Source organism: Gopherus evgoodei, chromosome 5, assembly GCF_007399415.2.
Source record: "Gopherus evgoodei ecotype Sinaloan lineage chromosome 5, rGopEvg1_v1.p, whole genome shotgun sequence".
In the NCBI taxonomy this organism is placed as follows: Eukaryota; Metazoa; Chordata; order Testudines; family Testudinidae; genus Gopherus; species Gopherus evgoodei.
The window spans coordinates 111,905,927-111,926,508 of record NC_044326.1 but is presented as its reverse complement, the minus strand read 5'-3'; the positions used below and the strand labels follow the sequence as shown (position 1 = coordinate 111,926,508).

Sequence of the window (20,582 nt, the reverse complement as noted above, 5' to 3'; positions counted from 1 at the left end):
CAGAAATTGTGCTGCTGTGCTTTCAGGTTCACTCTCCTGGTGAGATCATTCAGGTAAAGGTTCTTGGAGTTATGGCTCTTATTGATGAAGGAGAGACAGATTGGAAGATTATTGCCATCAGTGTGGATGACCCAGAAGCCCAGAAAATTCATGGCAAGTATCTTTACCTGTCCTCAAACATCCATTTCAGCAAGTGCACTTTGAGGAACAGGATAAATTTAGAATTTGGAATTGGTAATACAGAAATGTGACCTAGATTACGAACTGTGCAGCTCCAGATTTAAATATTTGCACCTTGGTTTTAATTGCATGGTCAGTAGAGTGGTGTTTGACATTGACACTCAAAGGATGAAGCAAGGCAGATCGCTTAAAGAAAAGGGAGCATGTATTCATCTATTTGATGTAGTCTGCCCTTAAACATCTTCTTTAGGGAATGCACTTAGGTATCTCACACTAAGATTTAGGAAAGCTAGCGGCTATCTCCAGACTTCCTTAGATGACCTGTCACACACAGAACCCTGTGTGAGAGAGCATGATCTTTGAAACGTGACTGCCTTAGTAAGTAGTTGGGAGAATTGTAAGTTTAAACCCTTGCAAATGTCATTTACTTTGAACAGCCCTAATTTCTATTGGCTGTATGAGGGGTTTTTTGTTCACGAGTATTTGGATAGGTATAGTTTTGCACTCTGAAGATGTCCCTACATTTTTAAAGTGTCCTGTAGGGTTTTGACAACATGATTCCCAAGTAACTGAGAATTTTTGCACATGTGAAATTAATTGGTGGGCTCATTTTAGCTTTTTGTAGTTCACATTGCAAAATCATTATTACAATTGACTCTAACAGAAGCCTTAATGTTAGTGTCAGCAGAGAGAAGGTACAGATTAAAAGAACACATCTAACTTAAAAAATAAAATCACATTTGTCTGAAAAGCTTTTACTTGCAACTGTGAAATAGTTTGTACTATTGCTGAAAGAAACAAAAAGAAACAAATTAGCTTTTTAAGTGTTTACTTTCAGTATTGTTAGTTTGTCTCCCCAACAGCCATTCATCCACTAGTTTGTTTTGTTTGGGTCCTTTGCACAGTAACAGAGAAGGAAAAAAAAATACAAAAAAAAAGGTTGATTTGTGGAGCCACAAAAAATGGGTGGCAGGACTAGCGCCTGAAATGACCTTTAACTTATTTTTGAAAAATTGACTAGATTTCAGCTTGGTAGGGTTGCTTTAAAGTGGCATGGTAACCGGATTACCTTCCCATTCCTGCAGGTATTCCCTTCAGAAGAGTTAAGGGTGTGTTGTCAATGTTTCACACGGTGCTTGTTCTGTACCTTTCCTGTAGCTAGCAAATAAAATCATTGGGAATCCAAGGGCTAAAGTCGCGTGCAAGTCTTTGACAATCTTTGTCAAGGTAATAATTATGTTCTCAGGCTAAATATCCTGTGTACTCTCAGATACATGCGGTCAGGACTTATCCTTTTGTTGGGATAGTCCCCGCTTTAATGGTCTGTCTGTAGTAACTGATGTGTCCAATAGCGTTCCAGATGTCTGAGGAATTATGCTGCTCAGCATTGAACCATTTTCCTGGTGGCTGAATGCAATATTAAGGCAAGTTGTTATCTGCATCAGTGAGCTGCTACCTAGATGGCCCTCCCCTTTTCATTGTTTCCACAGGTCACCATGGCAGATTACCTCTGATGAAGGGATAAGGAAGCTGTTAGGCTGGTAAAATCACTGAGGCAGATCAATTGCAGCAGAGTGTTTTTGCCTTCTTGTACTGTGTTTGTTACAGAGATCCAGAAGCTTAGTTTAGGGAAGCAGTGAGATGTCTCAGCCTGCAGCTTCATCAGTGCGAAGATGACACTCAGATCTATGCCTCTTTTTTCATCAAAACCAGGATGAGATAGAACTGATGCTAATGGCATAAGGAAGCATCTACATGAATGGATAGGAGATGTTAGTGTGCCTTTTGTCTATGGGTTCATAGCGTTTGCTGGCGTGGTTCATAGTCACATGGTCATCTTGGATTCATCACTAGCCCTGGATTTTTCAGGTGATAGCTGTAGCACATAGATCCTCTTTCCGTCTACTTTTGGTTTGGAGGCTGAGACCCTTGCTTTTTGCCATGGACCTTGCCCCCATGATCAGAACGTGTGACAGCCCTTAGAAATGACTCTGAAGTTTCAGCTAGCAACTACAGTGTAGTTGCTTGTAAATAGAAAGGCACATCTGGTAAGAAGGGCTAACTGATTTGAGATTCAATTATCTGAGAACATCTTTCTGTCTTCTTCCCCACCTCCTTCACACAGGAACTAAGATCTGTGGAGTTGCCCTCAATGTTTGCACCCAAGTTTACAACGTTCCATAATGTTCAGTGGGTATCAATATACATTTTGTAATAAATAAGAACCACTTGGTGGCTACCTAAGTGATCTTGACAAACAATTAATGATATATTTTTAGACATTTTTTCTTTTTTAATCTCTTATACTTTTTTTTGACCATAACTTAAACTGATTAAGAAATAGTTTAGTATAACAAAAGTAAAATATGGAAAAAAAACTGAGCCACTGTTTAACACTTAGTGCACTAGTGCTGTCTTAAATCTGATTTTGTTTTATTGAGTAACATTCTTGCCCTAAAGGATTGGGTGCTTTTGTGACAGAACTCCAGTTTATTTGGAAATAGACTATTTATCTCTTTTTTTAAAAAACAAAAAATATGATCTGGCATGTGATGTGTGCGCGCACACAATTTTTCATTTGAGAATATATTTGCATGAATAGCCATGGTTTTCTAGTTGTATTTCTTAAACTTTCAAGTTTAATCTCATGCATCCATTTTTTCTTGTCCAGAAGAAGGAACCTAATCTAGCAAGCCTAATTATCTGCTAATGTGATGCTGGCCAACCAGGTGTCAGCTCATGCCAGGGTCCCCCTGCCTCAGTTGACTACTGACAAATACAGAGTTGAAATGAGTCTGGCTCACCTCTGTGTACGGATTGTTAAAATAGATATTAGAATTATAATAATGTGTTGAATGTTTAGACTTCATTGAATGCTTGTGAGCTGATGCATGCATTAATCTCACTTATAACATCTGTGTCCGATGTTGTAAGGTGATATTTGAGCATTCACATTGTAAGCCTCTGTGTTTAAATCACCTGACAGAAGAGAGGCATTAACTAGTATGAAGTGCTAATCTCCAACAGAAGCTGTTATGTCCTGCCCGACAAGGAAGGCCCATCGACACCAGACAGACTACAGTGGAGCATTAAAGAGAACAAAATATTTCTTTGTTTATTTCCCATGAAGATGAGTCTTGCAAGTGAATTGCTCCCATCATCTGAGTTTGAAGCTCAGAGCAGAAGGGTGAGGGGAATAAAAACCCCTAACAATGAGGAAACGTATCTTTATGCTGCTTGGACTGTGGGGGGCAAGGATTACTAGGCATAAGCAAAAGATCCCCAGTGCTTAGCCTGGATTAGCTATAAAGGACAGATAGCGCTTGTTTATTATACAAGCTTCTTTCACATTTTGAAATTTGAGATTGAAATTCATGTGTGTATATATGTTTACCTGTTTTGACCTTCGAAATAACTCTCTCGTTTCCTTGTCCCATATAAATAAATCTTCAGATAGCTTGTAGTCAGTCTTTTAATAAACTGCCTTTGGTGTGAGATCGAGTGTGCAATTGACCTGGGCTAAGTGCCTTGTCTTTTGGGACTCAAAGTAACCTGAATATTGCTACAAAGAGTCCTATGGCACCTTGTAGACCAGGGGTCAGCAACCTTTCAGAAGTGCTGTGCCGAGTCTTCATTTATTCACTCTAATTTAAGGTTTCATGTACCAGTAATACATTTTTACATTTTTAGAAGGTCTCTTTCTACAAGTCTATAATATATAACTAAACTATTGTTGTATGTAAAGTAAATAAGATTTTTAAAATGTTTAAGAAGCTTCATTTAAAATTAAATTAAAATGCAGTGGTCAGAACCCAGGCGTGTGAGTGCCTCTGAAAATCAGCTTGTGTGCCGCCTTTGGCACGCGTGCCATAGGTTGCCTACCCCTGTTATAGACTAGCAAATGTAGTGGAGCATAAGCTTTTGTGGGTGAATACCCACTTTGTCAGACGCATGACTGACAAAGCGGGTATTCACCAATGAAAGCTTATGCTCTAATACATTTGTTAGTCTATAAGGTGCGACAGGACTCTTTGTTGCTTTTTACAGATCCAGACTAACACAGCTACCCCTCTCATACTGAATATTGCTGTGATCCTTGGGGTAAGGATCCATCTATCACAAAGTTAGGCTAACCTGGGTGGCAAGACAGAGAGTACTCAAGAGGAATATCTGTGACTCCATATTAAGATTGTTATAGTGTCTGAAGAGTTCACACTTGATGATTTGGTTGGTGAAATTTAAGTACAAAACTCACAACCAGTTGGGGGTTTGTGCCCTGGTTCCTAACAGTCTGCCCTGAGGTTGGGTCTCTCACTCTTGAGCCACTGCAGGGCAGCTTGACAGATGGGAAATACACAATTTTGAGTGTATGTCAACGCAGCAACCAGACACCTGTGTCTGGCCCATGCCAACCGACTCCGGCTCGCAGGGCTTGGGCTCTGGTGCTGTTGCATTGCAGTGTAGGCTTCTGGACTTGGGCTGGAGCCTAGTCCATTGCGACTCTGCAAGGTGGAATGGTCCCAGAGCTTGGGCTACAACAGAAACAGCCTTGCAGCCCAAGCTCTTGAGCCTGAGTTGGCTGCCAAGGGCCAGTTGCGGGTGTCTGGTTGCTGTGGTGACATACCCTGAGAAGCGTCCTTCTAACAATTGGAGGGTGAAGCGGAAAACATTTCTTAAATATAAGAAATGGTCACTTCAGAGATTGTCTGAGTAATCCAAGATTTGGAGGGGAGAGGATGTCCCCCATCTGATTCAACAAAACATAACTGTTGCTTGCAGTGGTTAAAAGAAATCCCTCTTCGTTTTGAAAATAAACAAATTTGGTGGAATATGCATTACAAAATGTCCCTTCATACTTGTTTTTCCTTCCTCCCCATGAGACCTTTTTTTTTTATTCAGATGAACGGTGGATAAAACTAAGAAACCTCTTCTAATAACTGACAAGCTGATATCATTGAATTATGCTATTGGCATTGGATACTTTCTGTTATTCATTTAATAGTTCTGATTGGGTGTAGAGTTCTTATGTTTGGTCTCTTCCCAGCAAAAACCTTTCCTGTCTCCTTTGTCCCCTTCAGAAGTCTGAATAACATCTGTTCAGTCTTTTTTGTTATGCTAACATTTGTGAAAAGTATTTAGTTTTTTTGTTTTTTTTTTTGCTTGGGTGACTCAGGCCACTTTGTGTTAAAATTTCAAAGTAGGCATGTGCATTGTTTCTGGTGAGGATTAGTTACAGTAAATCTGGAAAAAATAATTCGGGGACAGTAAAGTCCTAAATGCTTTAAAATCCTGTCCTGGGCTTGTGTTGTATATTAATTTTTTCTTACTGATTTAAACATGCACCAGGTACATCATGTTTCCCCATTCTGGGTTTTTTTTCATTCTCAGAACTGCAATTGATTTCTAAAACACTATTTAAAGCAGAGCATTTCCCATGGTTTATACAGAATCTTCCCAATATATAGGCCTCCAATTCTGGAGGCATTTATTGATAAGTACTGCTTAAACTGGAAACTCTGCCTATGCCAATGAAAAAGCTGCAATTTGTATTTGCAATACCTGAATGACACGATCTGGGGTTTGAGAGGTGCTAGGCATCAACTCCCATTGACTTCACTGGGGATTAAGGACACAGAGTTTCAAAGGGCTGAGCCTTATGTATTATGTTGGGGTTATAAAAATATGACTTTTAATATTAGAAGGGGTGGGGACAAGCCCTGTTTCAAATTGAGCTGCAGTCAGACACCGGCTTCTTAAGTGTGCTCACGTGTGTGCGTAAATTAAAAAGTTTAACCTGGAAATTTTCATTGGTGCAAGGGAAGCACGTTTTAATACAATCAGCTTTGGTTTAACTCTGCCCTTTCCAGACCTGAGTGCCGTGTTCGGCCCAGGCAGCTGCTAGGCAGATAACCATTGCCAGACTCAGTGAAGCAATTTAAAAACAAGGAAGTGGTTCTGGGTGTGCATCTAAAATTTTTTCCCCGCTCTTGAATCTCTAAATCAGGCCTGAGCTTTGTGTAATATCTTGGCCAAGAGGAGAGTCAAAGTCTTGAAATGGAAAGTTTTTTTGACCTCTTGTCTCATAGCGGGATTTAATTTATGTATTGAAGTTCAAATACAGATCAGGACCAATTTACCTTTCCTGCAAACTCAGAGAAATATTTGGGCATGATTGTGTTTAGCCCCAATGACAAAGGCCTAAAATGAGATTCATATTGGCCAAGTGTTTTGAAAGTGACTAATGATTTGGGGTGCTGGGTTTGAGGTGTCTTACAGTTGCTCTCAGAAAGTATTGAGCACTTCCCCTCTAAAATCCAGGCCCCTTAAAGGTGTCTCAAGGTCGGCACATAAAAACCAGGGAAGCCAAAACCACTGGTCATTTTTGGAAATCTTGGCCAGGTGGTTTCATTCTGTGGGTCATTAGAATGAATATCTGTAAATAATTTCTATCAATGTTGGTATATTAATAACTTAGTGTATAGTTACTGTACAATATCAGCACCCTTCTCCTCTCCCCAAACGAAATAGTCTCTGCTGTTTATAAACATAATACATAGCAATGGGCAGTGTCTTGGGTTGTATTTATTCATTATAGATGATGACCATATGTGGTGGCTTTAAGTTAGTTTTGAGTTAAGTGGTCAGTCGCTGAATATTGCACTACTTGGTATCATGTACTGTGTATATTCCCTTTCTGTATGCATGGGTATATTTATATGCAGAACAGCAGAAGAGGCCCATGAAAGCTTTTGTTGGGAATTTGTGTAAGCATTCAACATAAAGAAATTAATTGTCTGTACTGGGGCTTTTTTTCCCCCCTTGCTGCAGAAAATACAACAAATGCATTTATATGGAATGTAGCTGCTGCTTCCTGTAAATGTTTATAAGATGTTATTAAAAACATATGTCTTCTCTTCCCACAGACCTTGTTTAGAAAGCTTGTTGCAAGCATGTTGTTTTAGCTTTGCTTGCAAGAAACAGCATCTGTTGTACTAAAAATGGTAGTTTTGTACAAATGTTTTTATCGCTTCCTTTTGTAAGGCCCGATAGACTTGGGAGCCACATTTTCATTGGCCGTTTTCTTTGACAAAAAGCAATCCGTAATCATTCGTGCCAGCCTCTAGAGATTTTCCTTATTCAAATCAAGCCGCTTACACTCACTGTAATAACAGCTAACTTTTTTTCATCTGCTTTTTTTAATCCTGGGGTTGACTTTGATGCTTATGAAAGCGGAGCTGGAAAATGCATACCAGTAAGATGCAGAAATCACACCCCCATACCTATGTTAATCACGTTAATACTGTATGACCTGCAAGGCTCCTGGCATTCACATCCTGAGCCTCTTCTGAGCAGAGATTGGCAATATAGATAAATAGGACCAAATTATATTGGGCAATACATTTGCTATTCTATACATGTTTTGTTCCCTTTGATTTCAGCCTGAATACATAGTTTCAATGGAGACCACTTGTATATATCCGGTACCAGAGTATGGCACCTAATGACTGTGATGCGGGGAAGGCAGAAATCAACCGACTCCTATTTGTTTTATTCTAATACAGATATGAAACCCAGCTTCTAGAGAGTAGTGTATTAAATCACTTAATCTGCTATCCTTTCTTCCTATTTTTCTGCTCCCTTATCAGAACCCTGGGAATGCCTCCTCCTTTCCCTGCCCTCCCCCGACTTTACATCCACCCCCCAAGTCCTGTGTGAAAGCTCTTAGTGTTCAGTGGACTGAATGAGCTGTCTTTCCAGCTTGTCCATGATGTCTCTTAAGTGGCTGAGGTGGATCGCTGTTGAGTGATCAGGCCCTCTTTTCCCCGTTTCCTGTCTGGCTGAGTGCTGGCTTCACAACAAGAGGGCTTACGTTGTAACACATCCCCCAAATTAAGAAGAAAAACATAATACAAAAATAAAAAAAAAAGCCGGATAATCACATGGTGCTAATGTTCCTTTTTTGTTCCAACTGCTTCTGGAGCCTATTAAAGAAAGTGGAAACGAGGAGAAGCTAAGCTAGCCTAGATGCCTTTACTGAAGGTCATGGGCCATGAAATTCAGTGGTGCCTGTAATTCCCCAGGTTGTCCTTATTTCTCTTTTTATAGATTGGCACTATGTTTGCCCTCTTCCAATCCTCTGGAATGTTTCCCATCTTCCATGAGTTTTTGAAGATAATCACTAATGGCTCAGATATTCCCCAGGAAATCTCTCTCTTGCCTGGCAACTTGAAGACATCTGCCTTGTCTAAGTACTTTTTTGACTTGTTCTTTCCCTATTAGCCTCAGATCCTACCTCATTTTCACTGGGATTCACTGTGTTAGATGTCCAATCACTATTAACCTTTCTGGTGGATACTGAAACAAGAAAGTCATTTAGGACTTCTACCATTTCCACATTTTCTGTTGTTATCTTTCCCCTCTCATTGAGCAATGGGTCTGCCACGTCGTTGATTTTCCACTTGTTTCAAGTGTATTTGTGGAATGTTTTCTTGTTATCTTTTATACCCCTAGCTGGTTTGTGCCTTGGCCTTCTAATTTTGTCCCTACATGTTTGTGGTGTTTATATTAATCCTTTGTAATTTGACCAGTTGGACCTAGCTGGGTCATTAGGACTCAAAAAAGCAGGAAGGGCCCTTCTGCCACATGAGACCACCACAGGGTGTGTGACTTTGTCTTCTCCTGCCCAAGCGGCTGCTTCTTGTCTGGCTTGCTATAAACCCATCTGGCTTCCTTTGTTCTATCTTTCAGGTAACTTTCCCTGCTCTGACCTCACCTCTCTCCTTCGAGGACTTAAACTAAAACTGGTTTTTTTATGGATGCAGCTGTCTTTAGTATAACTTTTGTGAGGTCTAAGCACCATTGTTAACGTTAGAGAGAGAAGGGGAGTGAGGTAATATCTTTTATTGGACCAGCTTCAGCTGGTGAAAGAGATTTGAGCTTTCAAGCTTACATAGAGATCTTCCTCAGGTCTGCTAAGTATTTCCCATTGTCCTTGTCTGATTTGTACTTACTTCAGGACTGATCAGCAGTGATGGGTCCACATACATACAGGCACTCATGTTACAGAAATTTTTCCTAATACAATTTCACAATAGCAACCAGAATTTGTAAGTTGTATTGCCCATTTTCCAAATTCATCATGCTCTGCCAAGGGCATGCGTCCCTGTCCTATACTTGTGTGGCAGGAACTTTCTCATCCTGCTGCCAGGTGCTCTGCACCTGCAGAGGTAAGGGTAGAATGTGGTTAGCGCAAGTAACTAGCAGAAGGTATTAGAGTACATAATGCTAGTAGCATTTACCTTTTCTCTATCTAGTGGGCCAAACTCAGACGTGATATATGCTGTCAGGTGTGTTTTTAATATACATTGTAGGTTTTCCTTTGCTACACCAAGTTTATACTTTGTTTTCAGGTGCTAGTTTAAAATCTATGAGCTAAACTTGTTTTTGCCAGTTGTTTTTCCATTATCAAAAAGACGCATTGGCACAGTTGCTGGGAAATAAAATGTGTAAAGTAACCCAAGTCTCATATGAGGTACCTAGTGAGATGAAAGCCTATAAATATGGAATTTTCTTCCCCACCTGCTATAAAGATGGTCATTTTATTCATTGGCCCTTTGGGTCTTAATTAATGAAGACCAGGAAGTGACTGGCTTGTCTGTTTTAGTGTGGTGGTGAAATAAAATATCAACCATGGGAAACTGAGGAAGAAACTGAAATTCCCTGATGACTTTGAAAGAATTCACTCAAATCAAATTGCTTGCAAATTTTTTACAAGACTTCTAAAAATTGATGTTACCAAAACTGTGAGTAAAAAGGTGATACTTTTTTTTTTATATATATACCTACAGATATTGATGATGTCAAGAAACACAAACCGGGTTATCTTGAGGCTACAGCTGAGTGGTTCCGATTATATAAGGTCCCAGATGACAAACCGGAAAATCAGTTTGCTTTTAATGGAGAGTTTAAAGACAAGGTGAAGATGATATGGATTTAAAGATGCATCTTGCTGGCATATGTGTTTTTTGGAATGATATATCCTAGGTTTTTTGGAATTGCTTTCAAGGAAGTGGTTGGTCCATCATAATGGAATAAAACTATGTCAGCATTCTTTAAATGCAGTATGGAGCGGGCAGGAATATATTATCAAACATCAGAACTTTATTTGGCTTATATTCATGTGTTTGTAAGATGAAAACCGTAATCCATATAGAGAATTTTGAATAGCTGTATTTTTGTCTGTGTAGATAATTAGGTAAACTTGCAAAATTAAATGTATCTCAAGGAAATAATGTTTTTTGAATAAGTGGGTAAAATATTAGGTCCCACTCCTATAGAGATTTACACACAGGCATATAGTGTTTGCAGGATCAGGGCTGGGTTTTTTTTTTTCCCAATATCTTTATCATCATAGGAAAGTAATGGGGAATAGGTTTTGTGCATAGACCTGCAAATCTTCATGACAGTTTTGCAAGGCTGTGTCTTTTAAAAGAAGCAGTATGGTAGGGTGCAGACTTTTCCATGCTTGGTCTTTGCTCAGAGGTGAATTTTTTTGGTAATTTTGCGTAAAAATGTTTCAGCAGTTTTTGTCTTCAAGACTAAAGATCTTTTCCCGTCTTAAGAAAAATTCTCATGAGTTTTTGACAACCTGTGGCTAAAATAGCTGCTGATTGGAAGTGCAGTAGACATGGGAATAATGCTCCCTGTAGAGACTGTGCTCACTGTAGTGCTCACTTTTTCCAGGTGAAATTGGGTTGATTTGAGTTTTTCAAAATATTTTGAAAATCACACATTATGTACAATCTATAGAGGGATTTTTTTCCGAAGCATTATAAATGGGTTCCAGTGAAATGATACCGGTACACAAATTGGCGATAAACTGTCTAAGCTATAAAATGCCTCCTAACCAACCCAAACAAACTTTCCAGTGTTGTCTGGGTGTAAAGATCCTCTTATTACTCTTCTCCCTCAAATGAATCATTAGCCTGGTGGAAAATACCCCGTGTTGCAAGGCCAGACAACCTGAGCTCTAATGCCAGCTCCTCCACTGTCTGTACTTTGCAAAGCATATTCAGTGGGGCTTGAAGAAAGCAGTAGCCAAAACTGCTGGAATTTTGGGTCAGAGTTTGCACTAAATACCTTACCCCCTGACCAACTTGGATGTGCTTTATTTGTTTCTAGAGACCCAGGATGTAAAAGAGTAACTCTTCCCCAAATTGTTCCAGTGGCACTGGTGAAGGGGTGGCAACATCTCAGTGATGTCTAGCCACCTAGTCCAGTTATGAAATGTGCACGCTCTGTCTGCAAGTATGTGTTAGTCCATAGAGCTGTGATGCCCAGAACTTCAAAAACTTCTTGGAGCTTTTTAATTTCCTCCCTGTATTTCCTTTTTTAACAACAGCACAAAACAAATTCCTACCAAACAAAACTAGGCAATTAATACACCATTTTAATGTAACACTAAGGTTGGATGGTTGAGCAGTCAAATCAGGAAATGCCAATATATTGCTCTGTGTGCAACACTAACTTTAACCCTTGTGTGTATGCGTTATAATACAATCTTTAATAAGGACCATGTGTTGTTTCTCAAATAATAATGCATCATACAGTGTTACTACATCTGTAGTTACACATGTAGAATCCTGTATGATGATTCATTCCTGTACACATACACTGATGTCTTTTTTCACGAATCCTCCTTATTGTATCTGGCCACCAACCAGAAAGTATCCTCAATGTGATGCCAATGTACATGGTGGGTAGTGAGGTCTGTTTCTCACCTTAGAAATGTGTGATTAGAGGGAGCCTCCTGTGAAGCCTTATTAAAAGTTTTGGAAAATATACCATGTGAAATCGCATTTTTAATAAATTAATTATTTGGAATTTAGTTAATAGCTTTTTATATCTCAAAACTTTTTCTTGATATAAACTAGGATTTTGCTGTTGAAATTATTAAATCCACCCATGAATACTGGAAAGCTTTGCTTCATAAAAAGGCTGACCCAGGTGCTATAAAATGGTAAGTGTCCATTCAAAGCTATTCCTATTTGTATTGTATTCATTCTCTCAGTGCAGCAACTGTGTGTGAACCACTTACATTTTTTGCTTTGAGGTGGCAGTAACATTTCTGTTTTTACAGCATCCTGATAGATAATTGCACTTGCATGGTAACTACACAGGGTTTACTGGAAATTACTCCAAAAATATATATTGATCATGTGAGTCCTGCAGATTATTTATAAGTAAACTTTAGTAACAGCTCAAAAACCAGTTACTTTGTAATCTGCTGTTTTTTGCACAATACTGATAACTTGTAATTTCTTTGACATGTCTTGTTATGTAATTTGATAATATAGCCAAGTGTAGCTCGTTAATATTTAGGAATTACTTAATTGAAAGTATTCACTTTGAACTAGAGAAAGGAGGTTAGGATTGTGTTAGCCATTTATTATGGTGACATTATACAGTTACACTGTAAAATGAAATTTATGAATTCTTTAAATTGTTAAAGATAGCAACCTAACCTAACTTAAGGAAAAGCAGAGTTACTGCTGTCATTTTATCCTTACCATCCCACTGTGTATCATTGCACATGAATTTATGATCAGTTTCTCTTCTAAAATTCCTGCAGTATTTAAATATAACAAAGGAATTAAGTTGTCAAGTTAGTCCTCAATTATGAATTTCCCTGTCCCTCATAATGCTGTTTGGGATTTTCCTGAGAGCCTCCATATTCCATACAAAGCCCTAATGAATCCTCTGCCTATCATTTATTCCATACTGTTGTTGTTATTTGGATTCTCCAACTGAGATTAGGGCTCCAATGTGCTGGATACTGCACAAACACATAGTGAGAGAGACAATCCCTGTCCCAAAGAGCTTAACAGTCCAAATAGCACACAGTCAAAGAATTGGAGAACAAGTGCATTGTTATCTCTGTTTTATAGATGGGGTATCTGAGGCATATTGAGATTAAGTGATTTGCCCAAAGTCACACTGCAAGTCTGTGGCAGAGCCAGAAATTGACCCCAGTTCTCCTAGCCAGCATTCTTATTGGACTGGATGGGTTTGTCTTAGAAAAGGGGTGGCCAGCCTATGGCTCGGAGCCATGTGCGGCTATTCAGAAGTTAATATGCGGCTCCTTGCATAGGCACCAGCTCTGTGATTTGAGATACAGGCGCCAGCTTTCCAACGTGCCGGGGAGTGCTCACTGCTCAACCCCTGGCTCTGCCACAGGCCCTGCCCCCACTCCATCCCTTCCCGCCCTCCCCTCGAGCCTGCCATGCCCTCACTCCTTCCCCTCTCCCCCAGAGACTCCTGCATGCCACAGAACAGCTAATCAGGAGGGGCGGGGAGGCGCTGATGGGTGGGAGGTTCTGGGAGCGGAGTGAGGGAGCTGATGGGGGGGCTGTTGATGTATTACTGTGATTCTTTGGCAATGCACATTGGTAAATTCTGGCTCCTTCTCAGGCTCAGATTGGCCACCCCTGTCTTAGAAGCTAGTGACTGAATCATCTTTGTTGGCAAGATGTGATACCATCCTTAATGTTAGTTTTGTTTAACATCCTTTGTTTAAATGTAATGTAGACTGGTAAAAACGAAAAACAAAAAGGTTTATTGGTGTTATATTCAGTTGAGTTTCTAGGTGTATCCAATTGCTTACATTGCAACTGGAAATATTTGCAGTTTTTCCGTGAACTCTCTAAGAAAATTCAGTGAAATCTCAGAAGGTAGCAGGATGTATTTGTACATATTAACATAACTATGATGGTGTTCATTGAGCTAAAGTAATGGGCACCCAATCAATGTGCAGGCACCCTTAGAATACAATCAAAGCATAGGAGTAATGCCATTTTTAGCTGTTTGCCAGGATATTGCATGGCCTTCACCCAACCCTTCTGACCCTACAGAAGGAACGGTTATGATGTAAACCATGGCACGCAAAGATTCATTGGAATCTGGAAAGTGTGTATATGGCTCCAATTCAGCAAAGTGTTTAAGTGTGTGTGGTTAAAGTTAAGCATTGGTATCAGAGTGATTTTTAGCAGTGCTTAAAATTAAGCATGTGCTTACGTGCTTTGCTGAATGGGTCCCAGTATTGCTAGTAATTTGATGTGTGTATATTGATATGTAACTGTGTATATATAAATTTTTAAAAGTTTGGACATAAATTCTTTTAAATGTTAAGATTTTTTTTTTAAGTAGTTAGTCCTCTTGAAGGTTTAACTGCCATAAAATACCAGGTTTTGGCTTGATACACATTTAAATGGCCTATTATCAAGCTCACTGAGCTGGTTTGCAGTGGTTTGTCAGCACAGTATCTTCAGGGGGTGAATGTTCTTCTGGGTCCTCTCTTAATACTATAGATGTCTGACATAAACCAAATGTGTAATGCAAATTCTGATTCATTATAGTCCTCCTATATGTTTCCTGGAAAAATGTGGTGTTCTCACTGTACTCTGTTAATGGTTGGATAACTTGGTAATATTTTGAGCTTCATATTTTTTGATTCCAAAGCACTTAGGGTACGTTAGTATAATTTATAAATAAATCCCAGCATTGCTTTGAGGAGTCGAATACTGTGTAGTTTATCCTGTCGGATAATTTAGATGAGACCTTACAAACCAAAGTCCAATTTCAGTCTTGGTATAAATGGACGCAGCTGCACTAACTTCAGTGCAACTTTAACCATTTACACTGGCAGAGGATTTGGCTCCATGTTTCCGTCTGCTCTCCATGAGCGTTAAAGATCTTGGACGCTTTTTGGAAGAGCAGAGGTTATCCCCAGGTCTTCGATCAAAATTTCTCCTTTGCCACCAGTGTGCTGTGAAGTCAGTTTATTAGATCCCTTACCCAAGGGTTGTCTCCATGCCATTGTGTCCATTTTTATAGAACTTTGGGATCCTTTTAAGGACGAAAGGCACTATATAAATGTAAAATATTAGATGTATGAAATGCTGGTTATTGTTCCTTCATTTTTGACTGACTCACTTCTTGGTAGACATAAACATTTAGGCTCTTAGCAGAGGCTGTTTATCATAAGTAGGTTTTATTCTGTTCCATTTTTTTGATTGTTAACTATCTTATTAATTTTTATTTTTCAGTACGAATGTTTTGGTGCATGACAGCCCCTTTTGTTGCAGTGAAGAGGAAGCCAGGTTAATTGTGCAATCAGTAAGGGCAAAACGCTTTTAATAGAACTTGTTTATTTTTAAAAATTGTTACTAATGCTAGCAAAAGATCCCAAAATCCAGCATTGAAATAAAATAGGTAAACGAAGTGGGTCCTTGCATTAAACAAAGATGTGAGGTTTAAAAAATAAAATGTAGAATACAGAGATTATGAGGGACATAAAGCCATTATAATATAAACCTTTTTTTTTTTTTTTTGCTGCAGTATAATAATTGTGTTTTCTGGCAGGTTCACTGCCGTTTTGCTGATTTTCTATGGTGCTATTTCTTCTGATGCTAAGTATCTAGCCTGCTGTCTTCACTGTCTGCCCTGTTGCCATGAGTTACCACCCAGTGCTAAAACTCATTGACTAGCTGACTGTACTCTCTAATCACTAAGGGGATCTTTTGTTTGCCTACTTGCATAATTAAATGCCTCGCAGTACAAGGAAGGGGGAAATGTTAGTTTCTAACTGCTTGTTAAAGAATAGCACCTTGTTCTGCGAATTAATGTAAAATTCAAATACAAATTAATGTAAAATTCAAATACACGGGTTCTCTGTTTAAACTAGAAAAATGTCCTGCAGGTTTGATACTTACATGTACAAATGTCATTGGAGGAGAAGTTATTCCATGTAAATGTTATATTTTGAAGACCACAACTTAAGCGCAAAAAAAAAAAAGGGGGGCTATGTAAAGTGCCTGATTTAACCAAAAAAAAATAAATCCCTAAACATTTCTCACCTGTATTTGCTTTGGCCATTCCCATGAGCATATCAGATGTTTTGCACTTGGATGTGGCTATATAGGCAACTAACTAGCCTTAACTCAGACTCTCTCAATTACATGATTTGTGTGCACAGTTATGGCAATTGTGCAAGTGTACGTGTCAAATGAGACCTCAGACCTCTTAAAACCAAGCTCTGAAAAAAACTAATGTTTTTACTTTAAAAAAGCAGACATACAGAACATATACATATTTGGAGGCTTCTTTCCTAGTTGCATCACTTTTTCATTGTTTACATGTAAGATACAGGCTAAAATCTTCAGTAGCTTACCCCAGAGATATATCAGTGATGCAAAGTCCAGGACCTTTTATGTATTGGGATAGTGAGTCAAATATTCCTGTTCATTTTAGCTAGTTGAGGACTAATAAATTTCCCTGAGATGGGTGCTTATGACATTGTATCTGCAATAAGCAGTTAAAAGTGAACTCCCTTAAAAAGAGTTGCCAGAAGATTAAATATAGTAAGGTGTCAGTTATACATTCTATCTAGGAGAAGATTAGAACTGAATTTCCCATTTCTGTGCATTTACAGTCTTAACTAACATTACTGTAAAAGGGTTACTGTCTTCTTTAAAATGTTGTATTTTAAGCTAATAAGTCTTTGTTACTCACAACAAAGCTGGTTAAACTGAAAGAAATTTCAAAATCAAACTTTTCAGTGTTGATTCTGTTCAGTTTCTTTCTGCATTTGTCTCAAAGTATGTCTACACATGAATTCTTAGGCATGTTTTTTAACATGTTAATTAACACAGTTGTAAAATTTTAGTGTAGAAATAAAGAAATGTTTGTTTCAGTACTCACATATTCATTCCTAGTCACATTTTTCCAGTTAAATGCAACTATCAGCAAACATTTGTGTTTTGTCTGTACTAGAATTTACAATAATCTTTCATAAACACGTGTTAAAACACAACTAAATATTCAAGTTCAGACATACCATCAGCATGGACAATGAAAAGCAGTGAAATAATTGTCAGTTTCAAGTCCTCTATGTTGCACTGTTTGCATTTGAAACATTCCAGGTCAATTTGTTTGTTTTAAAACAACTGTTCCTATGTTTTTTTTAAAACAAAAATTCCAGTGGAAATATTTCTACTGCAGTGTTTGCAAAATCAAAAATTTTAAATCTCATTTGAATTGATGTTCCATGGTATTGTCTTATAGTAGCCGCCAGTGTTTAAAACTTTTTTTCCTTCTTGCTCCCATTCCTCACTTTCTTTTCCTTGAATGGTTTCACTATTTCTTTGTAATATTTTACTAAACCCCAATCATCCATGACCCTCCCCTGCTTCTGTTGCTTTTACAGATTTTTCTTCTTTAATTTTTTAGGGCTGTCAAGTGATTAAAAAAATTAATCATGATTAATCACGCAATTAAATAATTATAGAATACCATTTAAATATTTTTGTTGTCTACATTTTCAAATATATTGATTTCAATTACAACACAGAGTACAAAGTATACAGTGCTCACTTTATATTTATTTTTGATTACAAGTATTTGCACTATAAAAAACAAAATAAATAGTATTTTTCAATTCACCTAATACAAGTACTGTAGTGCAATCTTTTTATTATGAAAGTTGAACTTACAAATGTAGAATTATGTAAAAAAAAACTGCATTAAAAAATAAAACTGTGTAAAATATTAGAGTCTGTAAGTCCCAAGTTTGTTTACTTTTGCAGGAGATAATGCTACCCGCTTCTTGTTTATAATGTCACCTGAAAGTGAGAACAGGCGTTCGCATGGCATTGTTGTAGCTGGCGTTGCAAGATATTTATGTGCCAGATGCGTTAAAGATTCATATGTCCCTTCATGCTTCAGCCACCATTCCAAAGGACATGAATCCATGCTGATGATGGGTTCTGCTTGATAATAATCCAAAGCAGTGCTTACCAACGCATGTTCATTTTCATTATCTGAGTCAGATGCCACCAGCACAAGGTTGATTTTCTTTTTTGGTGGTTTGGGTTCTGTAGTTTCCATATCCGAATGTTGCTCTTTTAAGATTTCTAAAAGCATGCGCCACACTTCTTCTCTCAGATTTTGGAAGGCACTTCAGATGCTTAAACCTTGGGTCAAGTACTGAAGCTATCCTTAGAAATCTCACATTGGTACCTTCTTTGCGTTTTGTCACATCTGCAGTGAAAGTATTCTTAAAATGAACAGTGCTGGGTCATCATCTGAGACTTCTGTAACATGAAATATATGGCAGAATGTGGGTAAAACAATTCTCCCCCAAGGAGTTCTATCACAAATTTAATTAATGCATTTTTTAATGAGCATCATCAGCATAGAAGCATATCCTCTGGAATGGTGGCCAAAGTATGAAGGGGCATACGAATGTTTAGTATATCTGGCCCATAAATACCTTGCAATGCCAGCTACAAAAGTGCCATACAAATGCCTGTTCCCACTTTCTGGTGACATTGTAAATAAGAAGAGGGCAGCATTATCTCCTGTAAATGTAAACAAACTTGTTTGTCTTAGCGATTGACTGAATAAGAAGTAGGACTGAGTGGACTTGAAGTTTAAATTGTTTTGTTTGAGTGCAGTTATGTAAGAAAAAAAATCTCCATTTGTAAGTTGCACTTTCATGACAAAGATTGCTCTCTAGTGCTTGTATGAGGTGAATTGAAAAATACTATTTCTTTTATCATTTTTACAGTGCAAATATTTGCAATAAAAATATTTCAGTTACAACACAGAATACAAAAGACATCCAAAATATTTAATAAATTGCAAATGGTATTGTTTAACAGTGCAATTAAAACTGCGATTAGTCGTGATTAATTTTTTTAATCACAATTCTTTTTTTAGTTAATAACGAGTTAATTACGATTAATCGACAGTCCTCATTTGTTTATCTAGGTAGTCCAATTACTCTTAACATATTTATCCTTGAATAAAATGCACAATATGTTTTAATTGGTATTTTTAATGTATGTAATTTCCAATCAAAAGTAACTTGAAGTGGAAACAGTATAGCCTTTAATTCTCTCTTGAGAGCAGAACGTCAAATTCTAGATATTAACTTTTAAACAGGTGTCTTTTCCACAGTCTTGCATTGCCAAATTCAGTTGTCAGACATTCAGTTTTTCAAGCTGAACTGACAGTATACAGAGATCAACAGCAAAATCTTAATGGCTGTGAGGTTTTCACATGTACCTGGAAATTTAAAAAAAAAAGTTTTCTATGGTTTCTTTTACTTCCTTCCATAAGGATAGGAACAAGAGAAATCAAAGCTGTAGTGGGATGTTGACTTAACAACTATAATTGGAAACATAGTTCCATATTCTGGAGTCACCTGCACTCTTTGGAACAGCTGCCATGCTTGTTTCTAACCCATTTTAGAGAGAAGATTTTTGTATTGGATGAGTGGTATATACCTTTTATTTTCATGAGATATATTAACTACAAAAATAAAAGGTATACTCTGTTGCTATAATTCATGTATTTTTATGGAGAGTAGAATGCCTAGAATTTCCATGCCTAAGAACAAAGTAAAAAGCAAATGATGAAGTCTTTATTGCACTGCTTCTGCGTATATAGTTATGGCTGGGCCAGTTTCTGATACCCTTATTGTTATTGAGTGACACCTTACTCCATGGGTAGACCTGTTGACTTAAATTGATTTAGGGTTGGCATCTGGGCCTTTATGATTTGACAAGTGTTATATTTGAGACGCAAATGACTTGTCAGTATTGGGAATTAATTTCTGCTCTGTTACCCTAATGGGTGCACTTTTGGATGGTTTCTGCCTTCCTTTTAAGTATCCAGTGTTGACCACTTTGTGTGTTTCTGCATTCTCTGTCTCTTAAGTGTGTTTTACGTTGTTGATCTTTCCTCCTGGTCTCCCTTTACTCTTCTCTCCCAGCTGAGTTTCAGGACAGTTGACCTAACTGTGCTCTGACATTAGTGAAAGTCAGGAGCGTTCCACTGTGGTTGATGGAGTTACCCCCGAGTAAAATTGGTACAATCAGAGAGATCAGAAGAGGTAGTCTCTGTCTGACAGCAGTAGATACTGAACGTTTGAAATACCCAAAATTACCCTGGCATTCTGTAGCCAGACATACACCAGAGTTTATAACGGTCTGTAGATGGTGAAAATTTCTGGTGTTTCCTGATACCTTTCACTGTCTCTTTCTCAGCACCTGTGTTGGTGCACACTGAAAATTAGATGTTGGAACACCAGAACATGTTGCTGGATATGTCAATGTTGAAATGTACCATTTACTTTACAGCAAGTGTTGCCATCTATAAAACTGACCTGGACAGCCAGGCCTTTGTTTAACATTAATCCCAAGAACTGCTTGCTCACTCACTCTACAAGGAAGCTGCTTAAAATGTTTTCATAAAGCTGGAAAAGCTCCAAGATGAACTATAAATAGCTTGCAGAACAGTTTTTCTCAGACTTATCACATTATTCTTCCTTTATAAAACTG

General features: G+C 38.1%; 1 protein-coding gene across 2 annotated transcripts in view; it reads left to right on the top strand.

Annotated features, from left to right (window-relative positions):
- Nucleotides 1-20,582, top strand: part of PPA2 (inorganic pyrophosphatase 2) — a 79,380-nt gene that overhangs the window by 26,319 nt on the left and 32,479 nt on the right. For both annotated transcript variants that reach the window (XM_030564493.1, XM_030564494.1), the window contains exons 7-10: nt 27-153; nt 10,029-10,156; nt 12,114-12,199; nt 15,285-15,354. In XM_030564493.1, coding sequence (XP_030420353.1) covers nt 27-153; nt 10,029-10,156; nt 12,114-12,199; nt 15,285-15,354 — 411 coding nt within the window. The remainder of the gene's footprint in view (nt 1-26; nt 154-10,028; nt 10,157-12,113; nt 12,200-15,284; nt 15,355-20,582) is intronic.